Source organism: Hesperophylax consimilis, chromosome 7 (assembly GCF_061612785.1).
Source record: "Hesperophylax consimilis isolate HC1 chromosome 7, BYU_Hcon_1.0, whole genome shotgun sequence".
In the NCBI taxonomy this organism is placed as follows: domain Eukaryota; kingdom Metazoa; phylum Arthropoda; class Insecta; order Trichoptera; family Limnephilidae; genus Hesperophylax; species Hesperophylax consimilis.
Genome location: NC_142842.1, coordinates 36,921,324 through 36,938,678, shown reverse-complemented (window position 1 = coordinate 36,938,678; position 17,355 = coordinate 36,921,324). Strand labels below are relative to the sequence as shown.

Sequence of the window (17,355 nt, the reverse complement as noted above, 5' to 3'; positions counted from 1 at the left end):
CAACTTGGGGAGACCTATGGCAGAAGTGTAGGTTATCCAATAAATGGTTCCCGGGGCGGCGGTGCACATACCCTCCTCCCAAATTGTAATAAACGTCTACTTTCAAATGTAAAACATAATTTAAAACGTTCCTAAATGACGGCCTCCGTTATCGAGGGGTAAGGGGTTTTGAATAAATACTGGTTTTCTTGACACCACTTTACATTTATTTCAAACTATTGAAAACAGGTATAATATTTATGAAGAAACTGTGCGAATAACACTGCTACGATCGCTCTGACTTATGAGCTTGTTTATTATCGAGTTATTGTTGAGAAAAGAACGAAAAAACACATAATGCGAGCCTTTTTAAAGACTTCAAAACCCACTACATGTAAATAAAACACTTGTCATTGTGATGTCTAGGAGTAAAAATGAAACCTGCTATACCGACCAAATTGACACTATTTTCTAAGCAAGGACTCACACCATTTTGGTTAAACGTAGTAACTTCAAATTTCTAGACTACAGATGTCGGTAGCCTGCAAAATTGAACATATTGCCAGGGGGCGGGATTCAAAAATTGCACTAAAATTTTGAATGATAATCTATTTAAAAATAAACTATAAACCAAACAGAATAAACTAAAAATTCTTAATCTAAATATACCACAAAAATACTAACAAAATAATTCAAAATAGCAGAAATTAACAAAATAAAACTCCCCTTTTTTTTTATGCCCTACTGGTAAACTTATAAATTTAACTGTATAAATGCTGTTGAATTACTCTATTAATTAACTAAAAATAACTAGAAAATTATTAATCCTATTAAATAACCAAAAAAAATTCAAAAATGACTAAATTACACACGTCTGCATACTAATTTTTACATATTTAAATAGTTCAATAACACAAATAATATAGTTCACACTGAACACAACACAATTATTGTTCCTTTTTTTTCTTCTTTCTTCTCAGGTCTTCTGCTTGATCCATCCAAGGTGGAGTCGAGAAGATAAGCATCATAGTGTAATGTACATAATCAATCCTTGGTAAGGTCCGGGACGTCAATTACAGGTTTAGTGTCTGAATCCAGGGGCATCAGACATATCTTTGTGATGGGCCTCACAAAGACTCCTTGAGGTGTTTTTAGGGTAACAACTCGTACTACTCCATCCGCTCCAGGGTGTGTATGCAGAATTCGGGCCATTTTCCATAAAGGTGGAGGTAAATGATCTTCCTTTAAAATCACCAGATCGTCTTTTTGCAGTGCCCGTTGAGTGCTGGTCTGCCATTTAGTTCTCTTTTGTAGTTCCATCAGGTAATCTTGCTTCCATCTAGACCAAAAAGATTGAATTAGCGAACTGATCCTCTGATATTGAGTTAGTCTGTTGTCCGGTATCGCCCGGACGTCTCTCTCAGGAATGATACAGGATTCAGTGCCTATAAGGAAATGGTTTGGGGTAAGAGGTTGGTAATCATGGATGTCGTCGGATAAGGAAGTTAATGGACGGGAGTTCAAACAGGCCTCAATCTGACAAATTAAGGTATATAAGAGTTCAAATGTTAATGAAGAATTGTTAGTGATTCTATATAAATGGAATTTTGCTGATTTTACTGCTGCTTCCCACAAACCTCCCTGATTAGGGGCTCGAGGGGTTATGAACTTCCACTCAATACCTCTGTTCACTAAATAATTTTGAATATTGTCGTTGTTTTCCCTCAAGCTGGTGTACAGCTCTTTGAGTCTGCTGCTAGCTCCTTTAAAATTACTAGCATTGTCGGAAAAGATCTTTTCAGGTTGTCCCCTACGGGATATAAACCTTTTTAAACTGTTCAAAAAAGCATTGCTAGATAAATCCGAAACTAATTCCAAGTGAACGGCCTTGGTTGAGAAGCAAATAAAGATACATAAATACGATTTTGCGAGGGAAGCCTTCCTCAGCGTCCCACTTTTAATTAGAATTGGTCCGGCGTAATCTATTCCGGTGATAGCGAAAGGACGACTCGGCGTAATTCTTTCGGGTGGCAAATTTCCCATGATTTGATGACCGGTTCGGGGACGACATCTAAAACATACAACACATTTATGTAATATCTTTTTAATAGTATTTTTACCAAAGATGGGCCAAAATTTTAATCGTATTTTAGCTAACAAAGCTTGAGGTCCTGCGTGTAGGTTTACATAATGGTAGTGACGTATTATCAATTCAGTTAGCTTATGTTTAGCCGGCAAGATAACTGGGTGTTTTTGTTGGTAAGATAAATGTGTAGCCAAATTCAACCTACCGCCTACATATATTAGACCATCATGTAAGAAGGGATTAAGAGATTTTAAATTACTTTTCTTGTTGACGATGCCATGGTTTTTTAATTCTTTCAATTCCTTTTGAAAGGCGTGTATTTGAGCTGATCTCAATAGACATTTCAAGCCTGATTCCAATTCAGCCACACTTAAATTGTCTGAAATTTTACCCTTAACACTTCTGCAGTTATTGACAAATCGCAATACATACGCAGTAACTCTTTTCAATTTAATAAATGATGAGAATTTTTCAAATATCTCCCATTCTTGAATATCTGTGGATAATAGAATATTTTTGCCTTTGAGTTCAGGAGGGTTTGAACACGAAATATTTGATATAGGCCAAGCGTTGACTCCCTCGGTCAACCAACTTGGTCCATTCCACCATATTGCAGAATTTATCAATTTATCTGTAGTGGTTCCTCTTGAAAGTATATCTGCTGCATTGTCGGCTGATGATACATGTCTCCATAGATCTGGATCACTAAGTTCTTGTATTTCGGCTACTCGGTTTGCAACGAAAGTAGCCCATCTCGTAGGTTGACCTTTCAGCCAGCACAACGTTATCATGGAGTCACACCAATAATGTGTGTCGATCTCCACTATATTTAACGCTTGTTTTACGTTTTTAATTAATTTAGCCAGTAGCACAGCACTACAAAGCTCCAACTTGGGCAGGGAAATACACTTCAATGGCGCCACTCTTGATTTGGACGTTATTAAATGTGAATGCCGCTTACCGACATGGTCCACTGACACCATGTAAACGCAGGCTCCGTAAGCTTTCTCAGATGAGTCGCAAAAACCGTGTAGTTGTAGATATGTAGATTGCCTGCAAATAATTTTTCTTGGTATTTTCAACACATTTAGTTGAATTAATTCTTGAAGGTAGGACCTCCAGGGTGCTAATATTTCATTAGGCAATGGATCATCCCACGCTGCTTTAGACTGCCATAACTTCTGCATTATCAATTTGGCTACAACTATAATCGGTCCTAGAAGACCTAATGGATCGAAGGTTGATGCGATGCAAGATAATATCTGTCTTTTACTCTCGGTTCGACTTGATGGTTTCATTATTACATAAGAAAAATAATCAGATTCATTATTCCATATTAATCCTAATATTTTCTCAGTCTTTGGATTGTCAGTAATAATTTTTTCAGAATTGCCTGATTCGGCAATCTTAGCTTGGCCCGACTCGGCTGACAACTCCAAGACATTGGACCTCCATTTCCTCAAGGTCATCCCCGCAGACAAAAAGATGTTGATTAATTGCTCTTTTAACTCTCTACAGGATTCCATGTCATCTCCTCCGGTTAACAAGTCATCCATATAGAAGTCATTTTCTATGACCTGACTAGCTCTAGGAAAATTTATATTGTTATCCATACCAATTTGCCGTAGACTTCTAGTGGCTAAGAAAGAGGAAGGCCCCAGACCATATGTGACTGTCTTCAGACGGTAATGCTTGAGCACCTCCTGCGGCGACTCGCGCCACACTATCTTCTGCAGGTCACGGTCCGCTTCACACACATTAATCTGGCGGTACATCTTCTCGATGTCAGCCGTCAGTACTACTTGATGTTTCCTGAAATGCAATAGTTGGGTGTATAAGTCCTTTTGTATAACAGGTCCTGTCATCAAGGCGTCATTGAGAGAAATTCCATTTGAAGTTTTGGCGGAGCCGTCAAAAACGACCCTCACTTTAGTAGTAGTGCTTGATTCTTTTATTACAGCGTGATGAGGTAAAAAATAGGATTCACGATCCCCCTTTGACTGGTCACACACCTCCATATGACCTAATTCCTCATATTCACGCATGAATTGTATATATTGTGTCTTCAATTCGGGATTTGACACAAATTTTCTTTCTATATTTTTAAATCTTTTTTCAGCAGTGAGCAATGAACTTCCCAGCTGATCAATGCATGCTCGACGCGGTAAACTTACTACGTATCTACCGTCGTCTTGTCTAGTATGAGTACTAGCAAAACTGGCTTCACAAGCCTTTTCTTCATGATTTAGAATCTTAGTGGGATTAATCTCCTCCAATTTCCAAAATTTTTCTATTTGGTGACTTATTTTATTTATAGATAAATTACAACAATCTGATACAGGCCTTTGCTTTGGGTACATGTGGATTGGTCCTGATATGATCCATCCCAGTTGCGTACGTTGAAGTGTTGGTCCCGATTCGAGTTTCAATCTATCGTTGGTTAGGATTTCCCAAAAGCTCTCCGCGCCCAACAGGATGTCGATGGGTGCAGCTATATTGAAGTTCGGGTCAGCTAGCTCCAATCCTCGTGGTAACTTGAAGTCTTTTTTCGCCATTGTCACTTGTGGTAAATTTGTTGTAATCTCCTGTAAAATCAGACATGATATTTCACTTTTATAATCAGTATGAAGCGAATTCATCTCCACTGAAATTCTCTTTTTTATGTGAGTGATGTTATTATGGATCCCAGAAACGGGTTTGTTTATCAATTCACATGGTAAATTTAATTTATTAGCAAATTCTGCTCTCATAAAATTTGACTGGGCCCCTGAATCAATCAGAATGCGGGCTTTAAAAATTTTATTGTTACTACCCACAACTCCTATGTTGGCAGTTGACAATAATATTATTTTTTCTGCTTTATCCGATGCAGAAAAATTCGATACTGAAACCTCGTTATCAGCATCCATATTGGAGGCCTCCCGCAGAGGTACCTCATTGTGTAGTAAGGTGTTGTGATTATCTTTGCCACAACGCCTGCAAGAAAAGGTTGCCTTGCAACTCTGTGCCTGGTGACCCACCTTTAAACATTTAAAACAAGCTTGGATTGATTTCGTAGCATCAATCCTCTCATGTAATTTTAATTTCAGAAATTTTTTACAATAATAAATATGGTGACCTTTCTCGTTACAATAAATGCAGTTGTTAGCCTTTACCGCTAAAAATACTGATGAATCTTTTTTGCAATTATTGTTGCCTAGTTGTGTTTTATGTAAGCTAGAAAATTTTTTCTCAGAAGCGTTCATCAGTTCCAATACTTGGGCTCTAGCAGATAAACATTTTAAGAATTCCTTTAACGTCGGTAATTCGTCTTGTAATATATATTGTTCCCAATTTTTTCGGGTAGCTGTGTCTAATTTATTTGATATTATATAAATAACCAATGGATCCCATTGATCTACCTTGACCCCGATATTTTGTAATGCCTTTAAACTAACGTTTGTTTCATCAATTAGATACCTCAATGCTACAGGCTCTTCTTGTTTCATGTCTTTTAATGAAAATAGAGCTTGGATGTGTTTATGAACGGTAGTTCTTAAATTTGCATAACGTTCATTTAATAATTCCCAAGCGGAAATGTAATTTAATTCAGAAATTTCTAGATTAGCAATTATCTTTAATGCGTTTCCCTTTAAAGTTGATTGCAAATAAAAGAATTTTTGTACGTTGCTTAAATTACTATTGCTATGGACTAAAGTCTTGAAGGTTTCGACGAAATTAACCCAATTTTTCTGATCGCCATGAAATTCCCGTAATTGGAGGTTGGGTAGTTTAATTTCCACCTTACTTTGATCGACGGATTCGATCGCGCCTTTGGCCGTTGCCAAAACTGAGAAATATTGGTTTTCGAAAGCTTCTCGTTGACTATAATTTTCAATTTCGTCTGAATCCGGTAACATTTCAATTTTCTGTTGAACTGCTTCGAATTCATCTAACAATGATTTCACCCGCTCATATCTTAATTTAATTTCATTTACCGACAATGCATTTAAGGAATCCGCGAATCGGGTTAGTTTTCCTTTGATTACGCCGCGTTTGTTTATTAATGACTTCATATTTTCCATTTTTAATTATATTTTGTTAATATCGGTTGACAATTATTTTATTTTAGCAAACACCCGTTTGAAAGAATACCACGACAATCTTGACAATACTATTTGAGAACACTATTCAATAATATTATATTCTTATTTTCAAGTGGGTAGTGATTTTATTTATAATATTGACTCTATTTAAGATTAATCTCGTTTAAATTACATGAGACCTGAATAAACATAAAATGGATGATAGGAAGGAAAGCACTGAATACTTATCTCAGATTTGCGATGTGGTCCACTTTCCTTAATGATTTCCAGTTTCAATCAATTTTGTATCCTTTTGGCTGCTGGTTCTTTGTTTTTTTTTACATACAATCTCCTGATCGTAATCCGGTTGAAGGATCAAATGTTAAAAATTGGGGATGATCCTTTTTGAATAAATACTGGTTTTCTTGACACCACTTTACATTTATTTCAAACTATTGAAAACAGGTATAATATTTATGAAGAAACTGTGCGAATAACACTGCTACGATCGCTCTGACTTATGAGCTTGTTTATTATCGAGTTATTGTTGAGAAAAGAACGAAAAAACACATAATGCGAGCCTTTTTAAAGACTTCAAAACCCACTACATGTAAATAAAACACTTGTCATTGTGATGTCTAGGAGTAAAAATGAAACCTGCTATACCGACCAAATTGACACTATTTTCTAAGCAAGGACTCACACCATTTTGGTTAAACGTAGTAACTTCAAATTTCTAGACTACAGATGTCGGTAGCCTGCAAAATTGAACAGGCTATCGACTAGCAATCCGAAGGTCGCGGGCTCAAATAAATTTTACTAAAATTAATTTGTAGTATTTTACAATTAGTGTTTGGCAACCAGATCTGAAGAGCCAAGTACTCTCCCAACTTCCTCATCTCCTTCGAGGTTCACAATATCTTCAGTCTCACAACAACCCCAATTGAGGATGCCATCGATCTGCATTTAAAAAAATTATATCGCATTACTACTTTTTAAGATATTAAATAAATTACATCTAAATCTGATAGAATATTTTTTACGGGGCGGGACTTTATAATCGTTTCCACGAACTGGACGAAGATCCTGCCGAAGCCGGTAGCCGAAAGATAAATTTTGCATTGTAATAAAAAGGGCTATACCGTTATAATTGAGTCACGCTAGTATTCTTATTATCACTTTACCATTTTGCTTTACTTAATGATTGACCGGAATTGAAATGGGAGAGGCGGTAACTGAACAATTTTTAAGGGATAGTAAGTAATTTCTTAGTTATTAATGGAAAGGACTTAATCCGAATCGGTGATACAGCGCTTCTCATATGTCCTTTTGAAATACTAAGATATTCACTTGGCGGTCCCAGACCATTTCGTCTGGGTAACATCCGGCGCAGGTGTCCTTATACATTCTATGAGCAACACATTTTAGGAACACAATTAAAATTGCATCCGTCTCTGTTTGTCGTATGAAATACAAATAGACCAGAAAGAGACAATTATTTTTTAAAATTTGTTGGAATTTGGAAGATAGAACTTGCTCAAAAGTTTAAAGTACAGTATGATTGAAGACTGCAGCGAATAAATAGTGTTTTCGGTTATTGCTAACTTGTGTTTTGGTGTTAAATAATTCTCTTTGGGAACGGACCAGTTTCACAGTGCTACGGGCGTCTTCAGATTGGTAAGTACATTTATCTTATGCAATGGCGTATAAAAGTATATGTTTCAGGGGTGTTAACTAACTAACTAACTAACTAACTAACCATCACGCCGTTTCCCCGCAGGGGTAGGCAGAGAGGACGGACCGCCAAACAACTCGGTCTTGGCACACACTCTTTGCCTCATGCACATTCATACATCGTCTCATACATACTCTTCTATTTTTCTGACTCTTGACATGACCCGACTCAAGTATCTGATTCACTTGATCGTGCCATGTCTTCCTCGGGCGTCCCCTACTTCTTACACCATTCACACTTGCGTCATATATTCTCCTTACGCTCCTTTCTTCATTCATTCGCTCTACATGCCCAAACCATCTGAGGGTCCCTTTCTTAATTTTACTCATTACGCTCACATCAGCCTTGCATTCTTTGCGGATATCCACATTACTCACACGATCATACATGGTTTTACCACACGTACGCCTCAGGGATCTCATCTCTACAGCATTCAGCCTACTTTCATCCTTCCTCTGCCAGTTCCATGCTTCACTGCCATACATCAGGGTAGGTACCAGCACTCCATTGTGGACTGCCAGCTTTGCTTCTTTGGACAGCTTTTTGTTGGCGCCTACGGCATTTAACCCACCATTTATGGAGTTACCTGCATTCACCCTTCTTTCAATATCCCTATCAGCCTTCCCATCTCTCGTAAACATACTTCCCAAATACACAAACTCATCCACTTGCTCCAAGTATTCATCATTCACAAATATATTGCACACTGTTTTCATACTCTCTCTTTCAAATACCATGACTTTGGACTTACTTACATTCATAAACATTATTTATTCTCCACAATATTAAAATATTGCATTTTAATAGTTTGCTTTTATTGATGGTATCAGTGTCAAAATTTCTCGGTGTATTATTATTATAACTGCATATTATTGCAGCTTGTTTTTGCGTTTTTACTCAAAATGTTCATTTGGTTCCCATATTCTTTTATTTTATGATAAAAATTATTATATTAATTCTAAATTTATTTTCATGTAAACATTATGTATTCCATTGCTCAAACCATACAATTTATAGAATAATCGTACTACTAGTAGTACTAATAGTACCTACTAGTTTTTCACGCATTAGAATATGACCATATGATTTAAATAGCGCCGTTTTTGTGAAAATTCACCTCAAGAAGCGTTAAATTTAGTCTTACATTAATTATAATTAACAAAAAGGTATCATTTAATTCTTTTCTTTATGTGAAATAATAATTTCAAGATGTTTTTGTTATTTATTTTATTTTATCTTCGTTATTTGATAGATCATTAAAAACATAAAAATGTAAACACATAATCAACGGAAGGCACCCATGGTTATTTTTTGGATGCATAAATTTTCGATTTGAGATATTTTGAGAATATGGGAAGGCTGATAGAGATATTGAAAGATGGGTAAATGCAGGTAACTCCATTAATGGAGGACTGAATTCCGTTGGCGCCAACAAAAAGCTGTCTAAAGAAGCGAAGCTAGTAGTCCACAGTGGAATGCTTGTACCTACCCTGATGTATGGCAGTGAGGCATGGAACTGGCAGATGATGATGATGAAAGTAGACTGAATGCTGTTGATATGAGATCCCTGAGGAGTATGTGTGGTAAAACCATATTTGATCGTATGAGAAATGTGGAAATCTGCAAAGAATGCAAGGCTGATGTAAGTGCAATGAGTAAAATTACAATATGCCCATGCTATTGATTATATTACGACTGGCAATTTAATGTTATTTTTCTTGGAAGCCTCGAACCAGGTGAAGGTAGTTATAATGTGTTGATTGTTTTGAGAAAGGAATTGTGGAGCGGGAAAACGAAAAATTAAAAACAATCATTGATTATAAATTTTATGAATAAAAGTGTTGTTTTCTAATACACTACACATATATTAATAGTAGGGGCAGGTAGGTAGGTACTTACGACTTTTAGAAAACCTATTTTGGATAAAACGAGTAATCGCTCTAAGGAGAAAATTTAGTTTTTTGTGCTCGCTATAACCAAGTTTGACTGTATATATATATTCATATATCGTCTCATATATATATGAATGTGAATGAGGCAAAGAGTGTGTACCAAGACCGAGTTTTTGGCGGTCTGTCCTCTCTGCCTAGGTACCCCTGCGGGAAACGACGTGATGATTAGATATTTAGTTAGTTATTATTGAAAAGTAAGTGGGTTGATGCTACATAATTACTTTTTTCTGATTACAGATTGCAGGCTCTGATTGCAGATTCAGTTACGATATCAAGTTTACCTACTTACTTTTTAAATTTACACAATTCTAAAAAAATGCCCAAAAAATTTTTAAACGCTGAGCAGGTGCGAGCGTTATTAGAGAAAGACTCTGGTAGTGATGAGTCAAACAGTGATTTTGAATTTGAAAACATTCAAAACACATCGGACATTGAAGATCATGTTTCTTTTGAAAGTTCTTCTGAAAGTGAATCCGACACCTCTGACGAAGATGCCGAAAAGATTACTGATGAAACGGAAGAAAAATCTTTTACTTCCAAATCTGGATTTAAGTGGAGTTCCGTTCCTCCGACACAATCCCGTAGTAGGCAACACAATATTGTTTACTCTCGTCCTGGCCTGACAAATGAAAGCAAAAATATTTCATCTATTGGAGACGCATTTTCATTGTTTATTACTGACGATATTCTCAAAGAAATAGTTACTGAAACCCAACGTTTTTGTGTGAGGGAAAACAAGGGCACAGCCGATGATGCATCAATTTCTACGGATGAAATTAAATCCTTTATCGGCATATTGCTTGCTGCTGGGAGAAACCGTTGCAGAAAGATGCAGTTGAAAGAGTTGTGGACAACGAATGATCTATTTAGGCAATTTTTTTATACAGCAGCTATGTCTAGAGATAGATTTGCATTCTTATTTAGTACTCTACGATTTGATGATAGAGTGACTAGGCACGAAAGAATCGCACAAAGTGGGACAAAACTGGAGGCGATAAAATCAATTTATGAAAAATTTAACGCAGCTTGCACTAGAAATTACTCCCCGGATTCCCACATCACCGTAGACGAACGTTTGGCGACGTACCGGGGATCATGTCCTTTCCGTGTATACATGAAAAGCAAACCTGGACGATACGCAATTAAAATATGGGTGGCAGCTGATGCCAAAACAGCCTATATTTTAAATACTCAAGTATACACGGGCAAAATTGGCAATGCCCGAGAAGTAAATCAGGGGTTACGAGTCGTAACTGACTTAGTAGCACCATATTACGGTTCTGGAAGAGGTGTTACGACAGACAACTTTGTCACGTCAATACCTCTTGCCAATAAATTATTGGATGATAATTTGACGCTGACTGGTACATTGAGGTCGAATAAAAGAGAAATTCCAAAAGAATTTTTACCTTCTCCGCAAAGGGAATTACATACAAGCCTTTTTGGTTTTACCGATTCACTTACAATTGTTTCTTATGTGCCGAAAAAGAAGAGTGCAGTGGCTCTTCTTTCAACCGAATTCCACGACGACAAAATTTCATCAGCGTCAGAGTCAAAAAAGCCAGATATAATATTACATTACAACTCAACAAAGGGGGCTGTAGACACCGGGGACAAAATGACAAGGGAATGAAACAAATCCTGCGTTAGGTCGACAAGAAGGTGGCCATTTCGTATTTTCATGGAGATTTTAGATATGGCTGCCTTGAATGCTTATGTTATTTGGATCACTAAATATCCAGAATGGCATTCAAATGACCGAAGCAGACGAAAAATCTTTATCAGGGAGTTGGCCATGGACTTAGTGAAAAACAACATTAAAAGTAGAAAAGAAAGCGGTGTAAAATTTCACAAAGCGCAGCAATACGGCTTTGAATTATTTGAAAAAGTTATGCCGAGCACAAGCGACGATATTGTATTAAATGAAGTACAAGTTTTACCTACCAAGGCAATACGAAGACGGTGTTATCTTTGCCCGCGCAACATTGATAGAAAAACTAAGCTGTGTTGTTATACTTGCAGGAAATCTATTTGTGTTCTGCACAGGGTCCAAGAAAATTTTTGTACTAACTGTAAAACTATCAAGGACAATGCCAATAATGAATGTTGTTAAAATAATAAAAGTTGCTTAGGACGGATCTTTTGACAGATTTTAAACAATTCATCAAATTTTGATGTTAATTTTCAGGTTCTGCGAAAGTTCTATTCAAGTTCCGATATTATTTCAGTTCTGTGAAGTACCTGGCCTATACTGATATCATAACAGAACTTGAATAGAAATTTCATAGAACTTTAAAATTAACAAACAATCTGTCATTTTTGTAATAAGCATATCCGACCTTTAGAAATTTCTTCTATTATTCACTTTTTCTAGTATTTTTGCTGTTTCTTTTTCAAGTCATCACTATACTAATGGTGCCATGATCTGTAATTTTAGGTTTGTCTAGTATTTTAGAATTTGTTCACGTTCATTTGATTACACAAACTCAATTAGTGTACTGGTTGTTTGTGTTATCTTGGTGTATTCTCAGTCGAATTGTTTCATTTTTAAAATGATCACGTTGGAAAATATTTTGCATAAAAATCCGTTTTGTTTATTTCATATTAATATTATAGTTTTTAACATTTGGTAAATGAACAACATATTTTTCTATAAGAAAACAAACATTTTTCGACCATATCTTTTGTGCTTTTAATCATTTCTCTGTTTATCACTTTTTTATAAGAAGTCCCTCTACTGTTTTAGACGTGGTGCACTTTTCTCATTTTCCATTTAAATTTATGTATAAAGGTTTCAATTGCTCAAAGCATAGTGGTCATTTGGAAATTGTTAATTTATGCGATTGTTTATTGATAACTTGATATCAATTTTACAATGTTTTCCAGAACATCTAGTTCACTTTTGCAGTCTTGTGCAATAAGTATATATCCAGGAGTCATTACGCTATAATATCTTACAAGTGAAATGTTGTCAAAAACCGGACATCATATCCAATAGTTACTGTACCTTCTTATAACATTATATTTTATGTTTTTCCATCAAATTACGCAAAAATTGTGTTGTTAACGTCAGCTTGTTTTTGTTTTGTCTTCTTTTATAAATATGATCCCAATTTTAGATTAGATTATTTCTTGGTAATCACTTTGCATTTCATTTTTTCATACAATTTATTCTGGAGTATATTTATTCGATTTACCAATAAATTAAAGTTTGGGATATGTATGTACCAAAATTAATAACTGACAGAATTATTCGCTATTTAATAATGCTGATTTTATTCCATGTTGTTTGGGTTTAACTTTCATCGTGTTGTGTGTGTTTTTCTAAATTGTGAATTTTTATTTAAAAAGTTATTGTCTTCTAGCTAGGTTATAATTTTCGTTTATTTCATCTTCAATTTTGGGAACTCGTGCCGTGTGTATATGTAACATTCCACTGGCTCAAGAAAAAAAATTCTTTGTAATAATACGATAAAGAGTAAATATCTTACATTTCAAGTTGTGATTTTCATCACGCGATTTGTGTATAATATGTAAATATAACGATCGTCCAGTTGATTAGTCAGACATCTCCGAAGAATCGGAATTTGAGTTGAGTATACAGTTATATGTAAAATGAAAAAACAAACAAAAGATATGTTTTCTGGGTTATTTGTAGAAAATTTAAAAATGTCGTACTAATGTACCGAACCGTTATACTTCCCGGTGTTATTTTTTTATAGCATATTTAATTTATAAAATACAGACACATGTAAATAATATTTGGTTTATGGCGAGCATTCGAAAATTGCTTTCCTCATTATCTCAAAACTTTGTATTTAGAGATGTCTGACCAATCAACTGGATGATCGACATGTCTTGTTTACCAGTAATAGGTATGTTCATTATACTATATGTGTAATCATTTTTGCTAATATCTAATGTTTGTTTCATAAAACTCATTTATTATAAAGTAGGTACCTACCTTATGTGTTTCCAAAATGTTGAGGTGTATTTTTGTAAAAATATAATATTTTGAGGTGTGTTTTTTGTCTTTTTGTAAATTTCTTCATTTTACTACGATATTATGTGTGTAAGATATTTTAAAATTATATTAAAATTATGTTTTATATTACGAATGTCTTTTTCTATTTTCTATTATAATTTTGCAATTTTCAGTTTATTTAATCAATCCCTATAAATGGTCACCATAAAAGAGATAGCCTCCTAGTATGATGACGTTTCTATTCTAAATGGTGGTTTTTGTTCAGGGCAATACTGAACGCATTTCCCATCCTTGGCCGTGCGGAAAATATATTATATTAAATGCATTATATTTTATGAATTATTTATGAAATATCACATAATTATTTAATTAATTTGCGCTTGCTGGGATTTTGAACCCGCGACCCAGAATCTCAACCATTTGACCATGGGGGCCGTCATTACTAAGAAAAAGAGAGAAATTCTCCGGTTTCTCATATGTATCCTATTACGAGTTTATAAATACCGTTTCCAGATCTCTCATAAATATTGTTTATCAAAAACGGGGAATTCTCAGGCTACAATAAAAAAATATTTATTTCAAGATTGGATTTCAATACTTTAAAAATACCTTATTTTTAACAATTTGAAGTTATTAAAAATACCTTATTTTTTACAATTTTATTTGATAAAACATTACAAAACAAAACCATTCACCGTTAAAAATGTAAAACATACCTACATAAATGGATCAGTGAAAAACTATAAACTCAATATATACCTATTCAAGCAAACGCATCATTTATGATTACAGGTTAACTGCGGCACGATGCTAGATGATACTCTAAATGAAATTATAATAAAAACAATCAGAAATAAGATATTAATTATTATTTTTTTTGTAAACTAATGTTTAAGACAAGAATTTTTTTTCCTAATTTTTCCTTAAACCTCCTTTTCCTTAAAATCCTTTTTTTTCCTTAAACTAATGTTTAAGTCCTCCATCACAACACAAGCAACATTTTCAGCTGACTGTGGTGGTAGTAGGAGATTTTCAAATATTGCCAGGTTATTCGAAACCCGGGAATGTATGTCTTTCTTTTAAAAAAGTAGTTTATATTGTTTCCGTTTTAATGTTTTCGGGGGATAATTATACCAGTACAACTCAATTACTGTCAAACTTGTTGTAAAATCAGATATGAGCGCATCAGCAGAATGCTGCCTGCTCATTACATAATAATAATAATAATAATTGACCCCGTACTACAAATAAACCCAAGTTTTTTTAAAGTTTCTGTGAGTACAGCTCCCAAGTCTTGCTCAAGTGCATGTCCGTCCGTAACACTTAGTCAATGTAATTATTTGTTCGTTGTCCTCTTTCCTAATGTGAAGTTTATATTTTGATTTTAATTAATATATTTACACGTTGTTTGGGGTAAAGTTTTATCTCATTCATAAAAAAAAACTTTTTCTTCTTCTGTTTTTATCGAGATTAAAGCAAACTATGATATTAACATATATTTGTTTTTCTTTTTTTATTACATCAAGTAGTTACGGTTCGTGATTAAACAGATTTTCTTGAGGATATATAGTGTATTACGTTAAAAATAATTGAAATTTTGAAGAGTAAGTTTAAACTAATCCTAACTAAATTAAACTAATACTAACCCCGGGGTCGGGGTCATTGCAGCATTTCACTCAATTGGTTTATGAGAATATAGCTTAATTTATATGAGATTGAAAAGAAATCATATACGAATTTGGTGGGCAGTTAAATTGTCTGACGTTGATTATAAGTATTTTTTTCGTAAACTTTATATGCAAGACGTAGAAAATGTTAAAGTCAAATTGGTTCAATTGGCTTTGGTCTCCTCTACCGATGAAGCAAGTGATTTCATTGTATTTCATTAATATTCATTGGGCCTCTGTGAAAAATTCTTCACATAAAATATAATCGAAAAAATTGATTAAATATAATTGCATTTGTAACCACCTTGTGGTGTTTTTTTAGTATATTCCACTGAAAGATGCCGACTTCCGGTCATATTGTTTAAATAATATTAAATGTGAGATAATTCTTTTAAATAAGAAGATTTAATTTTATTTAGAGAACTTTAAAATATAACGATTTCCGGTAAGATGTGACAATAATTTAAACAGAATATTAATATTTAAAAAATAATGTTTATTCGATTTGAATGATTTATGCCAATCATTGGGACTTTCTTTTCAAGAGTTATGTGATTATAAAGTTTACGATTTTTTTAAAATCCTAATAAAAAGTGATAATCGATAAAAATTGTGTGAATTCATTGGTTATAACTTATAATATAGATCATTTTGTATGTCTCCATATTCAAATTCGGAGGTATGACTTTTTTATGTGACACATCTCACTAGAGCGCCCCTGTCTTTACACGTTAAATACAGAGAAACTATGTCGCCACCCAGTTGGGCAGCGTTATGGGGCGGGTTAAGGTAGGGTCTGTAGGAATGAATTTATTAATGCGGGTCTTAAAGAGGCCCGGATTATATGGAGGAGGAAAAACAGATGCCGATAGCTCGTTCCACATGCGAGCCGACTTACAATAAAACGAGTTGGAGAAACGACCCGTTCATATATAAACAGGCTCTAATAAAATACCCCTAGAATAGACACAGCATACGCACATTTCGTCATACATGATTTTACCGCACATATGCCTCAGGGATCTCATTTCTACAGTATTCTGTCTACTTTCAGCCTTCTTCTGCCAATTCCATGCCTCATTTCCATATATTAGGGTAGGTACCAGCACTCCATTGTGGACTGCTAGCTTCGCTTCTTTGGACAGTTTTTAGTTAGCTCCAACCGCGTCCAATCATCCATTAATTACCCATTATAACCAAAAACCCGGCCTCCCCTACTAAGTCACGAAGCGTAATCAGGAGAGATGGTAAAAGATACAGGTTCAAAATTTCCTACATAACATTATTCCTTTTGCCGCCATTTTGGATTTTTGTGGTCGAAAGGTATCCCTCAACCAGTTTATTTCGATCCGGCCCGCCACGCAGTAGATGGGAAAACGCATCCGCCGCCAGGACCTAGACAAACCTCACCCTATGAACCCGTGTACCCCTGCTAAGTTATGATTTTTTTATGGATTTGTTTTTGCGAAATTTTCGTTTCGATCTAAATACGCATACATTTCTTATAAACAATTCAAGCAACACACGTCATTTTGATTTGAAACGGTACCATTTCACAGTCATTTCATGCGATATTCGACTCTAGAGACTAATACTTTGAGTTCAATATCACAAAAGATTACGGAATCACATAAAACCTTGTGATGAACAGTCCACCGATTGCCCCTTGATTGGTTCATGTAGTAAAACCATATATAGGGACACAGATCAACTTTGTCTAATAACTTCTTACCTGGATCAACATACTACGGGAATAGATCAATATATATGAGATCAACATAAGTATGCCAATTTGGGTAGATCAACATAAATTATGCATCCGATTTCCATACAAATTTTGAAAATTTTATTAACAGTATATCAAATGGTTTTTCTGGCAAACTGGCA

At 34.9% G+C, this 17,355-nt stretch overlaps 2 protein-coding genes across 2 annotated transcripts in view; one reads left to right on the top strand and one right to left on the bottom strand.

Annotated features, from left to right (window-relative positions):
- LOC149422704 (uncharacterized) overlaps positions 1–17,355 on the top strand; it is a 307,515-nt gene that overhangs the window by 199,310 nt on the left and 90,850 nt on the right. The window lies entirely within an intron of this gene.
- LOC149422705 (uncharacterized) lies at positions 234–4,620 on the bottom strand. Its single transcript, XM_089633917.1, has 2 exons — positions 3,681–4,620; positions 234–2,050 (listed from the first exon to the last, which is right to left on the bottom strand). The coding sequence occupies exons 1-2, from the start codon at positions 4,618–4,620 to the stop codon at positions 1,962–1,964; spliced, it is 1,029 nt and encodes a 342-aa protein (XP_089490043.1). The 3' UTR covers positions 234–1,961.

What these genes read in the sequence shown, in the direction of transcription:
- LOC149422705 (XM_089633917.1), bottom strand. Translation starts at nt 4,620, where the DNA reads ATGGCGAAAAAAGACTTCAAGTTACCACGAGGATTGGAGCTAGCTGAC. An exon ending in TAGAAGTCTACGGCAAATTG is followed by an intron (nt 2,051 to 3,680) that starts GTATGGATAACA and finishes TGTATGTTTTAG; the next exon opens with ATGTCGTCCCCGAACCGGTC.